This window comes from Quercus robur, chromosome 11 (assembly GCF_932294415.1).
Source record: "Quercus robur chromosome 11, dhQueRobu3.1, whole genome shotgun sequence".
NCBI lineage: Eukaryota > Viridiplantae > Streptophyta > Magnoliopsida > Fagales > Fagaceae > Quercus > Quercus robur.
This window is the reverse complement of record NC_065544.1, coordinates 51,194,762-51,214,397: the sequence shown is the minus strand read 5'-3', so window position 1 is coordinate 51,214,397 and position 19,636 is coordinate 51,194,762. Positions and strand designations below refer to the sequence as shown.

At 30.2% G+C, this 19,636-nt stretch overlaps 1 protein-coding gene across 1 annotated transcript; it reads left to right on the top strand.

The window, feature by feature from the left end:
- The first annotated feature begins 7,996 nt into the window (after positions 1 to 7,996).
- Positions 7,997 to 19,055, top strand: LOC126705194 (uncharacterized). The gene is made up of 6 exons (XM_050404112.1): positions 7,997 to 8,194; positions 8,364 to 8,429; positions 15,886 to 16,095; positions 16,628 to 16,897; positions 17,023 to 17,292; positions 17,598 to 19,055. Exons 1-6 carry the CDS (start codon positions 7,997 to 7,999, stop codon positions 19,053 to 19,055), a joined length of 2,472 nt encoding a protein of 823 aa, XP_050260069.1.
- Positions 19,056 to 19,636: the final 581 nt, after the last annotated feature.

The following is a 19,636-nucleotide window of genomic DNA, read 5'->3' as shown; positions in this document are numbered from 1 at the left end:
TTTTTACTTCTAATAGTAATGTTTTTTTTTTTTTTGGTCTACTACCGTGTTTCCTCAAGGCTTTTAATTAGAGATTAATCATTGTTTGTATTGGGTGGGGGGTAAAACGCTGGCCCAAAAAATTCTTTTCAAAGTGCAGGTAGCAGGACTCGAACTAGGGAGCACACCAAATCGAGCCTAATACAAGTACTTTGAGATCGATAACCCAACTAATTCAGCCAACCTCCTAGGTTTTCTAATAGTAATGTTAAAGATATGATTTTTTAAAAAATATTTTTTCACTACAGTTAAAAATTCTCAAAATTTTTTTTTTTTCTAATACTATGCTCACCGCTACTAGTGATATTATTTTCTTGGAAAATCTTATACCATGCTCGTTGTTGCATATGTTGTAAACATTTCTTTTTCAATCAATGTCAGTGTGTGTGCATGGTAAATGTGTAATATTAATTATTTTTATATTTTACTTATTAATAAAAATTTGTCACTAGTTGGAAATTTTTTTATCTTTGACTCTTTAGACTTATTACTTTTTTATCGAAAAAAAAAAGTACAAAGTACAAAAATTATTATCCTTAATTAAATCATGAAATTTACATGTGCTTTATTTGGTGATACTTAGTTCTAATATAATTAGCTTTATGAGGTGTTAATTTTAATAGAATTTGATAATTTAGGGTCAAAATCAACTTTTGAGAAATGATTAAAGAAAATGACTATTTTATTCAAAATGTCAAGGTAATGAATTTATCCGAGTCTCAAAATCACTAGTATAACATAGGATTTTGGATAGCACAATTGTTTTTTTCTTTTAAATTATTTTTTAATAGATGATGTTTGTACTTGCCACATCATCATCAGACTCCATTCATTTTAATAGAAGAAAAAAAATCTATTATCACACACTTTTTTGTCATAATTTTGATGTGGCAAACTAAGTGGTGAAAAAAATAATAAGTTTATGTGAAAGTAATAATCAACTAGTCACGATTTACTACATATAATAGTTGTAAAATATGGTGTGGTAAAGGGTGTGATTCTAAACTTACTCAATAGAAATGCCTTGTGAAACTAATTACAAAAATAAATGTCACAAAATAAAGCTCATAATGATTCAACAGTTGGAGGTAAGATCATAAGAATGGTATTGGTAATTTGTTCTAAAATTAATCACATGATAATAATTAATTTTAGAACAGAAACCTAAAAAAAGAAAAAAAAACTTAATAAAGAGAGTAGAACAATAGTAAAAAGGTAAAAATATAATAGATAGATCTTTATCCTCTTGAGTAACCATCTGTGACACTAATAACCATGCTTAGTTCTTAAAAAAATTGCTTAATACTTGTTTGAGAAAATTTATTTACATTGATTCATAATTGGATTTGAGCAAATATCCTATTAAACATTAATACCCAAAACGAAAAAAAAAGTTTTAAAAAGATATGTATAAGCTAAATATGCTGATAAATAACTTTATTTCAACCCACTGCTCATCCAAACAAGTCCTTAGGTATGCCTTTTTTGGCCTAGTATTTGATTTTCAAGAACAATTTTGTTAAGAAGCTTCATTTAAAATTATTTAGTTATATAACCTCATTTGCCTAGGTGGAACTCAATTTTCAAAAACTCGAGTTTTATGGACCATGGAGAAAAACATGAGCTAAGATGTTTTTAAGTTCCTAGTTTTTTTTATTTTTATTTTTATTTTTTAAGGAACTCGAGTTTAAGAGAGTTGAGTTCTTCACATTAAAACTCATCCCTTAGAAAACTCAAATTCCAAATAAGGCTATATATACACCTGAAATAGTTCCAAATGAGTCTTTTTAATGAAATTATTCTTGAAAATAAAAAATAAAAAATAAAACCCTTAGGAATTTTCATAGTATGGGGTCGCAAAGTTGTCCATCAAATAAGTAATAGTAAGGGAAATTGTCTCCTTCACATTTATTGTAGCTAAAGAAAACGCCACTACAAGGGGTCATAGGGTCATACAAATTTTATCAAGTAGATTAAACCTACCTTCTTAAAAAAAATTGGATTAAATCCTATATCTCAACAGTCAGCCCGACCCATGTTGGCTGGAAGCAACAAGCTGGCTCGACCAAGTGGGTTAAGTCATAATCTAAACTTAGTCCACCTAGGAAACTCGTTTGGATTGAGAGGGAAGGGAGAGAGAGTAGATGAGAGTAGAGTAGAGTTGACTAAAAATAGACTAATTTTGGGTCAATTCTAATTTACTTTATTCTCTCCTCAATCCAAACGGACTCTTGGTTTTAAGAGGTGAAAGTCTCTTAATTAAACCAATGTCATATTTTTGTCTCTAGGATTCGAATTCGAGCCTCTTTTAGGCTAAGAAGTAACCATTGAACCACACAATTATAAATAATAAGAAAAATTGTAGTTAAAAAAATTAAATGTAAAAAAACTATTTTTACAAAAGATTTTCTACAAGAAACAAACCAAATGTAAATGTGTACCTCTCACATGAATCATAGAACAAAATTGGAAAATTATTAACTACACTGAATGTGGGATTCATAGGTACCCAGAATTAATTATGGGTTCTCACTCCTCACTTCTAATAATAATTATTAATTTTCATTGAATTGAACCTTTTTCCAACTAGCTGAAGTTTGAGAATAGCATGGGTCAAAATAAAATAAAATAAATTATACCTAGAATCCATCATAACTCAAATTAAGAGTGTTGTGAAAAATGTTAGGAAATTTTATCGTATTTGTAGATTTTTTTTCTCAAATTAATAATACGAATCTAGAAATCCATGATATACTATGAACACCGAAAGGAATCCCATAGGCCTTATATTTGCTATTCATGTTCAAAATATTCCACGTATTTCTTGGTAATGTGTTATTAATTGCACATATTATATGTAGTGGGATGTGCAAGTTATTTTTTTATTTTTTTATTTTTGAGAATCGATGTGCAAGTTATTAATCTCCAACTTCTAAGTGTTTTTTATTTTTCATTTTTTTTATAAATTAAAAAAATTATTAATTTTTTGTTGCAAGCATGAAGGTGACAATGGATGCTATGGCTCTTGCATTTTGGATTGAGAGGATTGCCTTCCTTCTTATACTTTACCAATATATTGATCTTTGGCTTACAACGATTTTGGTTTTGATTATTTCTAATCTCATATACTTCATGTGCTTTTTGGAAAATTTCCATGTCAAAATACATTGGCAAGGGAATCCTGAAAACCCTAGACCTAACCCAAGTGTTAGTTCTTTATCCAAATCACACATTTCTGTTGTTTAAAATTTGTTTCTCTTTGTATTTCTTTAATTTATATCTATTGATCATAATCTAACTGGTATTATCTAATTGCTTATGGCTTTATAATATTGGCGTAGAACGATGTCGGTGGTAGCATTATTGTAAGCAGCACGGTTAGCCAAGAGGACTTAACAACAAAGAAGGTTAGGTTAGGTATGATTGGGATTCGAAGAAAGAAAAAAAGTAAAGATTTGAAGAGACAGAAAATGGAATAGTAATGAAGAACTGAGCGTACCAAAAAAGGGGAATGAGAAAGTCTTGAGAGTAGAAACGCAACAAATCTTACAACATTTTCACAATATTATTGTTTTAAACTGTTGTGGATTAAGTTGACCTCTCAACTTGAAAATATTGTAAGATTTTGTTATGCTTTTAGAAGAACTCAAATATGTATATAAGAAAGTTGTAAAGAGGTTTACAAATAGAAAAATTGTGAGCAAGAAAGGAACAGTTTCAATGAAATGCTCTTTGTGGCTACCAAGTCACCCAAAATTAGACCTCTTTACATGAGCTTGAGCCATTTGGCCAATTTTTATATACTATTGTTTTTAATTGTTTTATTTTGTTGGAGTTGAGTATATATATAGATTAGATGTTTAGGATTATTGAGGGAGAATATAGGTTGTTCTATTTGTGCAATTATAAATAACAAGCAATTAATAATTTTTCACATAAATCTCTATTTTTTCCATAGTTAAGTTCAATTCCATGCTTCCATCTCCAGTTGAACATAGCTTTCATAAGAGTACCCACAGCAGATGTGCTAAATGTGCCAAATGCCAAATTTTTGGCACATTTAGCACACCAAACACAAAAATGGAGCTTTATCAGATGTTCCAAATGGCAAAAATTATACCACATATGAACAGTACCGTTGCAAATTTGCAACGGTACGGACAGATGTTGTAAAAATTTTATTATTTTATATTCCCTTTTCTCTCTCCTCTCTCTTCATTTTCTTTCTTTTCTCCTCTCTCATTCTCCGGTTCCCTCTCTCTTCTTCATTTTTTCTTTTCTCCTCTCTCACTCTCCGATTCCCTCTCTCTTCTCCCTGTACCGGTTCCCTCTCTCTTCGAACAGTCCAGGATGTTTACTGTCAGCGACGACGGCGTAGCTCCGACGACGACTGCGCGCTCCGCCAAGCTCGATCTCGCTCCAGCCACTCGATCTCACCCACGCTCTAGCTACGCTCGATCTCACCCATGCTTGATCTCACCGATCTCACCTCGAGGCCGCCATCGATCTCACGCTCAGCCACGCTCCAGCCACTCTGCCTCTCTCTGGTTGTGGGTTTTTTTTTTTTTTTTTTTTAATTTTTTTTTTTTGCTGTAATTTGGGTTGATCTGATGGTGGAGGTGGGTTGTGGGCTATGGGCGGTGACAGTGGCAGTGGTGGTGGGCTGTGGGGTGATGGCCCTCTCCTCTCTGTTTGAATCGATGGCTATTTGTTTGTTTGAATCGGTGGTGGTTTGGCATTTGGGTGGTGGCTGTGCGTGGTGATTGGTATTTGCTGGTGTTTTTTTTTTTTTTTTTTTTTCCTGTTTTGTTGGTGGTTTCTACCTTGCTGGGTGTGTGATGGTGGGGTGGTGGTGGTGGTGGTGGTTGCTACCTTGCTGGGCATGTGTGGTGGTGAAGTGATGGTTGTGCCGGTGGTGGCTGGTCGGTGTTGTTGCGACAGTGGTGGTTGGTGGATGTTGTTGCTTGGTGATTGGTATTTGTTTGTTGTTGGTGGTTGAGATAATATATTATTTTAATGAGTAGTATATATTATTTTAATGTATAGAATTGAATGATAAAACATCTGATAAATGAGATGTTGTAAAATGATGTGGTAAAATAATAAAGTAGGTCTTTAATGTGGCAAAATGGCATAATTTTTGCCACAGTTGCTGTGGATGCTCTAACCCCTGTCCCGCTCTCCTTCCATTCAAATTTTCAAATTAGAATCTTCCCTCAAAAAATGAATGGTCCTAATTCACACCCCACCTTTTTCATCCTCAGGCCTCATTGAAGAAAACACATATAGACGCTTTCCATTTTCTTCACCTTGGGTAGCACAAGGATGCCTTACAGTACACCACCTCCATTATATTATATCAAGAGACAATAGTTTAATTAATTGTTCAACAAAAATTTTTATGCAAAAGGGCGAAGTCGTGCATATTATGAGCATAATATATTTTCTTTTTCTTCTTGATTACTTCTTCTATACTCTATTGATTCTTTTGACCTTTTCAGGTAGCTTCCTTGAGCATTACATTAGTTCTTTATCTCAAAGATGAAGCTTCCATTGTTACCGGATCGATATATATGTAACCCTTGCAAGCATACATGATTTTTTTTTTTTTTTTTAAGAAGAAAACATACATGAAATTAAAAGTTATTCTAAAGTGTGCTCACACAAACATGCTCTCACTCTTAGTCATACAATATCATGATATTGCAACTCCATTACATGTACAACTCATATAGATCACCAACTATTATGCATGTGTAATCATGATATATAAGTAAGTAAATTATAGTTATCTGTAAAATGAAAAATAATAATCTAATTATTTTTTTATAAAATTTTTATTAGATTTTTAATATATATTTATATATATATTGTTCTTATCCTCTTCTCCTATAATTTCTAAGTTGATAAAAATTTCAATTTGAATACAATCCAAAAATTCTTCATCTAATCTTTTTATTATTAATTTATCTATAATTTCTAAGTGATTTATATAATTAGCAATAGGAGATTTATGAGTTCTAGCATTTTAGGGGATTAGAATTTTGGTTTCACACTAATATTTCATATCAACGTTTATTTAATACACGTATACAACTACTAATATCAACCTTTAATTTTTTTTTAAACACCTTATGGATAGACACAAAATTATAAATGTTCTTATCGATTTTTTTTCTATACATCTCTATCAATTTTTTAGATAAATATAAAAACTTAGTTGTCGTTATCTTTTATTGTCATGCGATTATTTTTAGAGCAAAAACCTAAAACAAAACTTAATAAATAGAGTAGAACAATAGTAAAATATAATGGATACATCTTCATCCTTTTAAGGATTCAATTCATAGATAAATTGCATGCTATTGTAAAACAGACTTTTCTTCAAAAAAAATGTTAAGTTTGCAACCTACCCCAATTATACAAACTACTATATCATATTAATAATTTTATCCTTCGTTTTGAGTAACCAACTGTGATACTAATAACCATGCTCAGTTCTTTTATCTTTTTTTTTTCTTTTTTTTAAAGAAAAAAAAAAGTGCTTAGTACTTATTTGAGAAAGTTTATTTAATTAAATGGATTTATAATTGGATTTGAGCAAATATCTTGTTAAACATTACCTCAAAAAAATTTGAAAAGATATGTATACACTAAATAAGCAGATAAATAACTTTATTTCAACCCACCACTAGCTCATCCAAACAAGTTCTTAGTCAGGCTTGTTTTGCCCTATCATTTGATTTTCAAGAACAATTTCATTAAAAAGTCTCATCTGAAACTATTTAGTTATGTAGCCTCAGAGATGATATCTTGTGAGACCCACATATCAATGAGACATTAGATACATTCGCCAGTCTCATACAAGATTTTTTTGTAGCCTCATTTGCCTAGGTAAAACTCAATTTTCAAAAACTCAAGATCCATGGATAAAAAACTTGAGTTGAGATGTTTTTAAATTCCCAAAATTTTTTTTAAAGGAACTCGAATTTAAGAGAATTGAGTTCTTTACATTGAAACTTGACTCTTAAAAACTCTAGTTCCAAACGAGGTTAAATACCTAAATAGTTTTGAATGAAGCTTTTTAACGAATTTGTTCTTGAAAATCAAATAAATAGCCAAAAAGACCCTTAGGCATGTCTGGTACCGCACAATTATAAATAATAAGAAAAATTGTAGTTTAAAAAAATTAAATATGAAAAACTATTTTTATAGAAGATTTTCTATAGAAACAAACAGAACGTAAATGTGTACTCCTTTCATTAATTAGTCATACAAAAAAGACGAATTCATCTCACATGAATCATAGAACAAAATTGGAAAACTATTATCCCTCTAACTTCTCACTTTCAATAATAATTATTAATTTTTATTAAGTGTCCGTTTGGTAAAGATTATTTTTGCTAACGTATTTTACTATTCAATTTATTTTTGCTACTATTCATGGGTCATATAACATTTTTTGGTACTATTAATGGATCTCACTTTACTATTTTAGCTAATTTTTACCTTTAATTACAGTATTTTCAGCAAAATAAATGAATTCCAAACAAACTCTAAGTTGAATATTTTTCCAACGAGTTGAAGTTTGACAATATTATAGGTCTAAATAAAATAAAATAAAATAAAGTATACCTAAAATCAATCATAACTCAAATTAAGAGTACTGTGAAAGATGTTAGGAAATTTTACTGTGTCCATAAATTTTCTCAAATTAATAATACAATATCTAAATATCTATAGAAATCCATGATATACAATGAACACCGAAAAGAATCCCGTAGGCCTTATTTTTGTGATTCATGTTCAAAGCATTTCACGTATTTCTAGGTAATGTGTTATTAATTGCACATATTATATGTAGTGGGATGTGCAAGTTATTAATCTCCAACTACAAGTTTTTTTTTTTTTAATAAAAAAATTATTAATTTTTTTTATTGCAAGCATGAAGGTGACAATGGATGCTATGGCTCTCGCATTTTGGATCGAGAGGATTGCCTTCCTTCTTATACTTTACCAATATATTGATCTTTGGCTTACAACGATTTTGCTTTTGATTATTTCTAATCTCATATACTTCATGTGCTTTTCGGAAATTTGCCATGTCAAAATTCATTGGCAAGGGAATCCTGAAAACCCTAGCCCTAAACCGAGTGTTAGTTCTTTTTCTAAATCACACACATTTCTTTTGTTTAAAATTTGTTTCTCTTTGTATTTCTTTTTTTTTTTTTTTTTTGATGGGCTCTTTGTATTTCATTAATTTATAGTAATTGATCATAATTTAACTGGTATTATCTATTGCTTACGGCTTTATATTGGTGTAGAACAATGTAAGCGGTAGCATTATTGTAAGCAGCACTGTTAGCCAAGAGAACTCAACAACAGAGAAGGTTAGGTATGATGGGGATTCGAAGAAAGAAGAAAGTAAAGATTTGAAGAGACAGAAAATGGAATAGTAATGAAGAACTTAAGGGCACAAAAAGGGAACGAGAAAGTTTAGGGACACAACAAAGTTTACAACATTTTCACAACATTATTATTTTGAATTGTGGTAGAATATTGGGTTGACCTCTCAACTTGTTATAAAAATATTGTGAGATTTTGTTGTGCCTTTAGAAGAATTCAAAAATACATGTATAAAATAGTTGTGAAGAGGGTTAAAGATAGAAAAATTGGGAGCAAGAAAGGAACAGTTTCAATGAAATGCTTTCTGGCTACCAAGTCATCCAAATTAGACCTCTTGCCTGATCTTGAGCCATTTGGCCAATATTACTGTTTTTAATTGTTTTATTATTTTGGAGTTGAGTGTGTGTATATATATATATATATATATAATTCCAAAAAAACTTTTAGTCCCAAAACTAAATGGGATCTTGTTATTGATCTTTAATAAACTAATTGAGTTTATTCTTGTCTATCATCATTTTATTATGTTCAAAACCATATTCTCATTAAACAAACTTTCTCTATTCCTGATCCTATAGTTCTTTAAAATAATAATTATAATAATAATAATGTATGGAATTGACAGTGAACATGTGACTGGAAGGGGTTGGGTGCTTGGGTTTATAAGAGCAACATAGATTTCCATTTTCAACATACTTCTATCGTGTTAAACTGTTAATAATCATTTATTATTTAGCACAGGTGAAAGAAACCTAGGGCTTGAAACACATGAACCATTACACCCGGCCCATTGGACAATCCAATTTGGATTGAAACATGCATCATCCAATCAAATTACCTGAACCCCAATAGTTTAGCTCCTATAAGGATTTACATCTTACCCATTTTATATTATACGTATCCTTTTAGGTTTCATGTAAAACCCTTGGACTGGAACACTTTTCCTTCCCTTGAGACCTTGAATTGGTCTCTTAATTAAACAAGCAGCATATGTGAAACATGATAGAACTTTAACTACTCTTTTATTTATCATTTAAGCTCTGTTTGTTTCAGTATTAATGTTTTCTGGAAAATTGCTCATTTTCCAAAGAGCATTTTTTAGAAAACTGTCTCATTCTCCAGTGTTTGGTAACAACCTTGAAAATGAGCTTGAGAATGTTTTCTAGTGTTTGGTATGCAATTTTTCAAAAAATATTTCTTTTATAATTTAAAACATGTATATTAAGTAAACTAACTAATGTAATCATTATAAATAAAAAACCACGAATGAATTTGGTTTTCATACTAAAATTTTGACAATAGATACAATCAAAATTAATTAGTTGTCAAATTTTCATGATCTCTACCACTCATCTTGCTCATATATATAGACAATGACGTACGTACACACACACATATATCAACCATTTGTCTCTCTCTCTCTCTATATATATATATATATAAATTTGACAGGGGAATACATTTTCAATAAGTATAAATAACAATAACTTTTAATTGTCTACTCTTTTTGTTGGTATACTAATTGTCTACAATGATCAACCACAAGTCTCCAATATTATTATAAATTATGTATTTACATAATGTACTGTATAACATACCATCACTGCATAGTATCTGCCAACAAAAAAAGTATTTGCCAACAAATGCAATTCTCCTAAACAATTATCATTCATTATATAACAATATTATTAGTCCATAGTAAAGATTGTCCCATGTAAAAGCAATTTAGAGCAATATAGGTAATATGTTTAAAATTTTCATCTTTTACTTCATTCTTTCTTTCTTCTTCTTCTTCTTTTTATTTTTTTTTTTATTTTTTTGCACTTTATGTATGAAAAAGAAGTAACTTTTGTCTGGAATCCATCAAACCAAAAATTTCTTAGAGAAAAAGAAAATCGAGCTTGAAATTCAAAGCAAAGAATTGGGATTTTGGTAGAGAGGAATGAAATAATTATCACTGCAAATTTGTTCTCCTTTGCAAGTCGGAGCTATTGACCGATCAGTGGAGGAAAAAAAAAATCTAATCAAAGAATTGCGTTATAGAGGGGAAGAGAAACATGGAGAAAAGAGAGAAGAGAGACAGAGAGAGAGATCTATGGAAAGAGGAGAGACCAGAGTTAGTGACAGTGAGAGTGTGAGGAGAGAAAAAGCAAAGGGAAGAGAAAAAGTGAGAAAACTTACCATGAGAGAGAGAAGGCGCCAAAAAATTATGTTTCCCATGGCTATAGACGAAGATAATATTTATAGGAGATGCAACGCGTGAGAAAGAGATTGTTTTCCAAAAAAAATTTTTGGAAAACAACCTATAAAAAATAAGCCTTATTTTTATTAGAGTTTTCTGTTGACCAAAGATAATTTTCCATTGACCAGGTTTTTTTTGTGCTACCAAACATTGGAAAATGTGGAAAACTATCTTTATAGAAGGTTTTCCAGTGAAACAAACAGAGCGATAAGATAATTAATATTAACATATTATTCTTTTGTAGATATTATAGAATTAACCTTGTATTTGATCTCTTATCCAACTCAAAAACTGATATGAATAAATAATTAATTAACTAGAGCCCGTAACATACATTCAATTGTTTGAATCTTAAATAGCGGTAAGTTTCCCATATTAAAGTTATATCATATTATTTTATTGACTAAATAATAAAATTTAAGCCATATAAAAATTGTGATTGTGACAATTAGGCTTAACCTATATGTTACATATCATAATACCAAAAGAATTTATTTTAAAACTTTAATGCCAAAATTATAAATTATATTATTATTATTATTAAGATGATTTATTTGTGGTAAAACTCAATTAGCTAATCCTATTTTTAATAGAATAAAAGTTATAAACCTCATAGTCATAGTCATAGTCATACACTGGTATTCCTATTTTAATAGACTTTTTTTTTTTTTTGGTCGAGAAAGACACTCCTAATCCTAGACTCCTACTACTTAAACAATCTTTGTTTAGTTAATCTAGATAAACATAACAAAAACCACCTCTATTCTTGAAACAAAGAAATCAATTGGAGGATGTGTATACTTGGAAGCTATCCAAAATGACATTGCTCCCATTTTTATCCTCAACATCCCCTCTCTCTCTTGTTCGACTATGTTGATTTGATCAACGAATTAGCTAAATACTATATTGGTTCGACCTTTGAACTTGTGTTACAAGAATGCCACGATTTTTTGAATGACCTTGACAACAACTTAGAATCTCCAATCAAAAAACCATACAAAGAGAGACTTAGCTCGTAAAATGTAAATGCGTGATTGCAATGCATTCAACCCCCGGAAGCTTCTAGAGGAGTTGACTCAATTTTTCAGATATATCCAAATCTTCAATCACTAGTAAACGAATGTATAGAGATGGCATAGACAGATTTGGAGGCACAGATATATCCAAATCTTCAATCACTAGTAAACGAATGTATAGAGATGGCATAGACAGATTTGGAGGCAAGAATGAATTTCAAGAGAACAAGCATTTGTTGAGTATTAAGATCAAATAACTTGAATCTCATTTCAATACGGATGAGAGATTATGGAGTATGGGAAGGAATTGAAAACATGGGTTTTTTAGGATTGTTGCTATGGAAAGAAGATTGCAAATTTTAATTCTCATTTAAAAAATCATTTAGGAAAGAACAAAGTGTATAGCGCTTTTTTCTCCAATGATTGGCTTGGTTGTGAAGAACTATTAGTTTCCTCCAATATCCTAATGGTGGTAATCATTGAACACTCCTTTGCAACTAGTATTTCAACTATCATTTTGATATTTGTGTGTTTTTAATAACTTTAGCCTCAATTAAATTGATTTCTTTCTACTAATACCAGAATGGTCATGCCAAAATCATGAAATATTAAGTTTGTTATTGGCATGTTAAATGCATTCCATGCAAAATATGGCCCCAAATATATTGCATATTTATAATGTATTTTAAATATAAAATAAAAAGGTTTTAAAACTTGTAAATTCTGAATGGTGTTGTTTATGTCGAATACCTCACATAGCTTTAAATAGATTTGTTCAAACCTTGCTTAAATTTGTAGTCCACAATAATAGGGCTCAATCTATGGCCGCCTCAACATAGTTTTGGACATAAGGTGACAATTTATAGTGGAGTCTTCTCTTATTTTTAAATATTAATTAAATAAAATTTATTTTTGATATTTTCCATTTATAAAAAAAATTAAAAAAAAAAAAATCTTACCTTTGGAGATGCAAGATTACAACTAATAGTTTTTTGTGTTCAAATTTCCTAAATTCTCATTTCAATTGGTAATATCACTAGTCAATCTTAAATATGATTTTATCAATTTAAATTTTGGATAACTTCTTTCTATAGATGCATAGATGCATGTATTGTTAAATACATGCATTAGAAAAAGAATCTAAAATTTTATATAATTTATACTTTAATACGTTAATTGGACTATTATCATCTATTTATATAAAACATATTCTAAAACATTTATTTCTAAAGTTAAATCTAAACAATTAGTATCAAAACTAGCCTCATCACATGTGATTTGCACAAGCAATGAGGCATTTTTTTGGTCTAGTGTCATAATTTTCCTTTTTTTAAAAAAAAAAATTGGATAATTTTGTTTTAAAGACATGGATTAGTAGGAGAGTATCTTATTTTTTAGGTATTTTAAGTGATGCTGGAGATATATTTTAACTTGATTGTCCTTAAGGTCTTTTTTTTTTTTTTTTTTTTTTTTTTTTTGGGGTTAAACCTAAGGTTTAAAGGTATTTCTAAATCATATAAAAGTCTAGTCCAAAGAGGAAAATCCTTTTATATATATATACACACACACAAGACTCATCACTCGTGCTTTGCGCTTGCAATAATGCTCTTTTTTATTTATTTGTTTTTTGTTTTTTGTTTTAGTGTTATAATTTTCAAAAGTAATATATAAATAAATGTATGTATTTTTTTTTTCAAAAAAAGGTAAAGTAACGTGAGATAATGTTTAAAAATGAGATAGAGATAGTGTTCTAAGTTTTAGGCTGAATGGAAGAAATAAAGGAAAAAACCTAAAACTTATGAACTAATAAATTACTCTTTTAACCAATTTGTATTTTTTAATTTAAAATTATATAACTAAAAGATAGGGATATTTTTAAAAAGTTTAAGAATTTGTGTGAAAATATTTTAGTACAAAAAATGTTAAAACCTAAACAGAGAATCTTGTTATTAATAATATAGAAGATATAATTAATTCCCAAAAAAATTTTAGTCCCAAAACTATATGGGATCTTGTTATTGAGTTTATTCCTATCTATCAACATTTAATTAGGTTCAAAACCATATTCTCACTAAAAAAAACTTTCTCTATTCCTGATCCTATAGTTCTTTAGTATAATAATAATAATAATAATAATAATCTATAGAATTGACAGAGAACATGTGAGTGGAAGGGGTTGGGTGCCTGGGTTTATAAGAGCAACATAGATTTCAATTTTCAACGTACTTTCAATCGTGTTAAACTGTAAATTAATAATCATTTATTGTTTAGCACAGGTGAAGAAACCTAGGGCTTGAAACACATGAACCATGATACCCATTGGACAATCCAATTTGGATTGGAACATCATCCAATCAGATTACCTGAATCCCCAATAATTTAGCTCCCATAAGGATTTGCATCTTACCCATTTTATATTATGTATCCTTTTAGGTTTTATGTAAACCCTTGGGCTGGAACTTTTTTCCTTCCCTTGAGACCTTGAATTGGTCTCTTAATTAAATAAGCATATTTGAAACATGCTAGAACTTTAACTACTCTTTTATTTATCACTTAAGATAATTAATATTAATATAATATTGTTTTATAGATATTATAGAATTAACCTTGTATTTGATCTCTTATCCGACTCAAAAACTGTTATGAATTAATAATTAATTAACTAGAGCCGTAACATACATTCAATTGTTTTTTTTTTTTGAAAAGACATACATTCAATTGTTTGAATGTAAGTTTCCCATATTAAAGTTATATCATATTATTTTATATATATACTAAATAATAAAATTTAAGCCATATAAAAAATTTTGATTGTGCCAAGGCTTAACCTATATGTTACATATCATAATACCAAAATAATTTATTTTAAATGAAACTTTAATGTCAAAATTATAAATTATTATTATTATTAATAATTGTATATTATTAAGATGATTTATTCGTGATAAAACTCTATTACCTTATCCTATTTTTAATAGAATAAAAGTTATAACCTCATAGACATAGTCATGCACTCGTATTCCTATTTTTTATATTATTTATTCCTAATCCTAGACTCATACCACTTAAACAATCTTTGTTCCCAAAAACTCTGTGAAAGAATGGAACTGAACTACGTAGGTTCCTAAACAATATCAAACTGTATCCTCTCTTTGCTCTATATAATCTTCTAAGTCCTTGTGCAAGCAACAATGGCATTTAATATTATAAATATTTTAAAATCATTGGAAATAGGACTGTTCATAGTCGAGCGGTTGGAACTCCTTTTTCTATCATTCAGTCCCAAACCTGTAATTTGGGTTCTCCTTCCTCTAGCTTTTTATCATTTGGCTCATTTGGCTTGTCTTTTTCTGTTCTTCATTCATCTACCATCCTGAACATGTTTCTGGTTATGACCCTTTTGTGAGTACTTGATTAACTCTCTTAATTTAGAGTTTGCATGTGTTAAAGTTACATTTTAGATTATTGTTTTATGAATTCTATTCTTAGATTAAGTATTCTCTTTGTTCTTAAGATGTAGACCAATTTTCGCATTAATTACATATTATTTACGATGTGGTAAGTATATAAAGTATAACAAGGCAATATAATTAATTTTTCAAAATACTTGTTTCATTAAAAATTATGGATTCATATAATATTTCAAAGAGTTATATATATTACCTAATAACTTTTTATTTATTAGATTAATATTTTAAGAATTCTATTCTTAGATTAAGTATTCTCTTTGTTCATAAGACGTAGGCCAATTTTCTAAAATTAATTAGATATTATGATGTGGTTCATACACTAATGTTGTTCCTATATATTTAAAGTTAAAAATATTTGTAATCTAAACACTTTAATAATGAAATAATTATTAATCGTGATTATCTTTATATTTTGTAAGTATGGAAAATATAACAAGGCAATATAATTAATTTTTCAAAATAATTGTTTCCTAAAAAATTATAGATTCATATAACATCGCAAAGAGTTACACCATTTAATAACTTTTAATGGGTCAAATAATTTGAAAATTCATGTGAAAATTCACGCCAAATTTCATGTTAAAGTGACATTATTTACTATTAGATCTATAATCAATAATTTTAAATTACAAAAATTTACACTTTAAATATTTGATCTTGATTTATTTGCCTGGTCTTTTTAATGAAGGTTTGATTTTGGTTATGCATGCAGGAGCGTGAATACGCCTTTTGGATTGAGCGATTTGCATTCATTTTGACTACAGTCCCACCCCATTATTACTGGGGAGTCTGGGCTAGGCGTATAGCTGCTGGTCTCTTTGTTTTATCAAACCTGGTTTACACCAAAGACTTGATAGAGTACATGATAGACTTGATGGAATCACAGCAGTTTTTCTTATTTGGCAGCACTAATAACCCTACAGTGAGTTCTCTCGATCCATTTTTACTAACATTCATGTGCATGTGTGTAAGCTTGTCAATTTCAGTATTTTCTGTTCAATTGTTTTGCAAAGTTTGATATTAGACTATTAGGCCCTTTTGCATGTGTCATGTATTCCAAAACTGTGAGTGGTGTAATAAGATAATATGACATTGTTTCAACAAAATGTTACCATATAAGAATATGGAGCAGACAAGCAACTCAATTGTGCACATAATTTGGCTTGAAAAGTTTAGAAGCGTAGTTTGTTTTTTTGCTTAGGCAGGGACAAAGCAATGTTGGTGGATTCCTTAGAGGCAAAACAACTATTAACACTACATTGATTTCTGTGTTAGTTAAGAAATTCACCTTACCACTTTAAATTGTAGCTCTTCATAATGAAATAATATATACTTTGGCAGCTCAATATTTCAGCAGTGTTTTGGATTAATATTTCTGTTCTCTTGCTTGTGATAACTACAAAGTATTAATTGAATCAATTCATTGTTACATATGAAATACGTTTTGTTAGCAGGAAACTAGCAAGGAGGAGGAATTGATTGAAGGGGAAGCTAAGATGGAGAACGATTTACACACAGAAAATAAGGATGATGATATTAATGACAGCAGTGTAATGAAGGAAGATCAAGCAGCCGTAGACCGCAAAATCACATCAAAATTATCAAAGTCATCGTTTCGTGTGGTTGCAGTTCTTATTCTCGTGATAACCCCCTTCTATTTAAACTGGGATTCAATGATCTTCTTATATCTTGCATATGCCCTTCACACACTTTCCTTCCCAATTGTGAGTGTTTATATTTAAGATTTCACGTGCAGATAATACATTTTGGTTAAATTTAATTTTTTTTCTGTTCAATTAGAACATAGATTCGAGTCTAAGACTTGCATTTGATTTTTTATCATGATCAGGAGCATCATTATGTGGTACATCATCATCACGGAATCAGCAAAGCTTTTTTGGGAATTTCTTTCATATATGGATCATTACTCTTTTGGATGGTACCTCATGGTCTCTATACTTTATCTTCTATGGTTTGCCTTTTTTACTTGACTAGGAACTCGAGAGTGAGAGAGGTGCAGATGATAGTTGGTCTTGCTATTAGATTTTTTAACTCAAGAGTGAGAGAGCTGCAGATGATAGTTGGTCTTGCTACAAGATTTTTTAGCTCTAATTCAAAGGTGAGTGCTCTTAATTCCTTTTAAGTATATGCATGCCTAAATATATGTATGCATGGTTTAAGCACTAAAGTAAGTATCATTTTCTTAATATGCATGCCTAAATATAAGTTTGTCATCAATCATAAAAAAGTAATTTGGACAATTATTTATTTTGTTATTGAATTAGCACCAATAATATTTATTATCACACCAGTTTTTAAGATTTTATAGTAAAAGGGGTATTAGTTTTAGCGTTTTCCATTCTGTATATAAATAACTATGGCAAACTAATTTGTTTCCAAATAAATTATTTTGTGTTTGACCAGGAAAGTGACAAGGGTGAGGAGCCATTGGAAGGGCAAACTACCAAGCAGGATGAGCTGCCTCAAGGTGACCAAGAAGCTTCTGCAGAAGGTGGAGCAAATAATAAAAGGGAAGAAGAACTTTTGGGGTCAAAGAATGGTTTGGATTTCAAAATGCCAGAGAGGGAAGCTGATGATAGATATGAAGATGAATTCCTTTTAGCATATTTTTTGGATGATGGCAGTGATACCGGCAATAATTCTCTTGCATCTGAAAGTGAATCTGATAGGCATGGTAACCCAATTGATAGATATGAAGATGAATTCCTTTTAGCATTTTTTTTGGATGATAGCATTGATACCAGCCATAATTCTCTTGCAACTGAAGGTGAATCTGATAGGCATTGTAACCCAATTGATAGACATGAAGATGAATTCTTTTTACCATATCTTTTGGATAATAGCAGTAGATATGAAGATGAATTCTCTTTACCATATTTTTTGGATAATAGCAGTGATACCAGCCATAATTCTCTTACAACTGAAAGTGAATCTGATAGCCATGGTAATCCATTTGACTATGGAAGTGGCAATGATAGGCAGCAAGGATATGGAGATTTGTTGGAAAAAAAAGAAGACAGCATATGGGAGAGACTAATCTTCAAGAGGGAGATAAAGGATAAGGGATTTGAACATATCCAAGCTCATCATGCATTGATGGAAAAGCTTAATCAATTGGAGGATGCCAATTATACACTCGCTGCAAAGGTTCATGCTTATGAAGAAGATAGACTCAACTGGGAGGGCCAGAAAAAAAATCTCACTGAAAAGCTCATTGCAACAAATGCTTCTACACAACAACGTTCTGATTATTACTTACAGTTGATGAAAGAGAATAATGTTTTATTGGAAAAGACTAATGTTACAGATATAGATTTGTTTAAACATGAACAATTCAAGTTGATGGAAGAGAAAAACATGATCTCTGTAAAGCTCGATGAGGCGACTAAGTCACTGGAGAAGTACCTAGGCATTGCAAATGAATTTGAGGTGCAACGCGGCAAATGGGAGGAAGAGAGAAATGAACTCAATGCAAAGCTAACAAATATAAACTGTTGGTACTACCACTATGCGCAGCTTGCAAATAATTATAATGAGCAAAACCGCATCTTGCTTGAAGAAAGAAACACTGCTAGTGCAAAGCTTGTTGCTGCAAATGAGTCCTCTGAGAGTTACAAAGCTCGTTTGCTTGAGTCTGAACAAGTTTGCAACAGGTTAAAGGACAAGACTGCTCTTCTTACTGTGAAAGTTAATGTGGAAGCTTCATCAGCTGAACACTTTTCAAAACTTTTGCATGAGTGCCAAGAAAAATGCAGGGTCTTGGAGGAAGAGAAAAACGAGCTCGTTGTCAAACTTTGCACAGCTAATGCGTCATCTGAGCTTTACCAAAGCCTTCTGCATAATTTAGATATTATTCAGTAACTCTTTCCTGCTTTTAGTTTTCATTATTAGTAGTAGTAATTAGACGTGCTGATTAGACTATGGAGTAACTTTTTGGATATTTTAACTGCTTTGTTACATTTCAGTCACTAGGTAATGTGCCTAGATTTTCTCCATATATACATGGTTTATTTACTTTAGCCACTCTTTGTCAAATATAAGTAATTTATCTTTTAATTTTTACAATTTTATTACTATTACTGCTGTTGCCATTACTAGTGTTTATATTGTACATAGTAATTCTATTTTTATTTTTTATTTTTTGAGAGAGAGTTTCAACTTCCGTTCTTGGCAATAACTCTTTAGTATCAGATTAAAATACTAATCGGTTTTTGGTGTAGGCGAGAATTGAACCCCAAATCTCTTATTCAACCATTAGATCTCTTATTACTTTCATATAAGTTCTAATAATATCTCTCTTATTACTTTCATATAAAAAAATAAAAAAAATTACGGTTCAAGTTGCCAACGATGATATATAATCAAAATTCAAGTTTTGGATCTTTATGCTTGTCATCACATTGCTTACTTGAAAAATCATGCTCTTGTATCATTGTCGGATA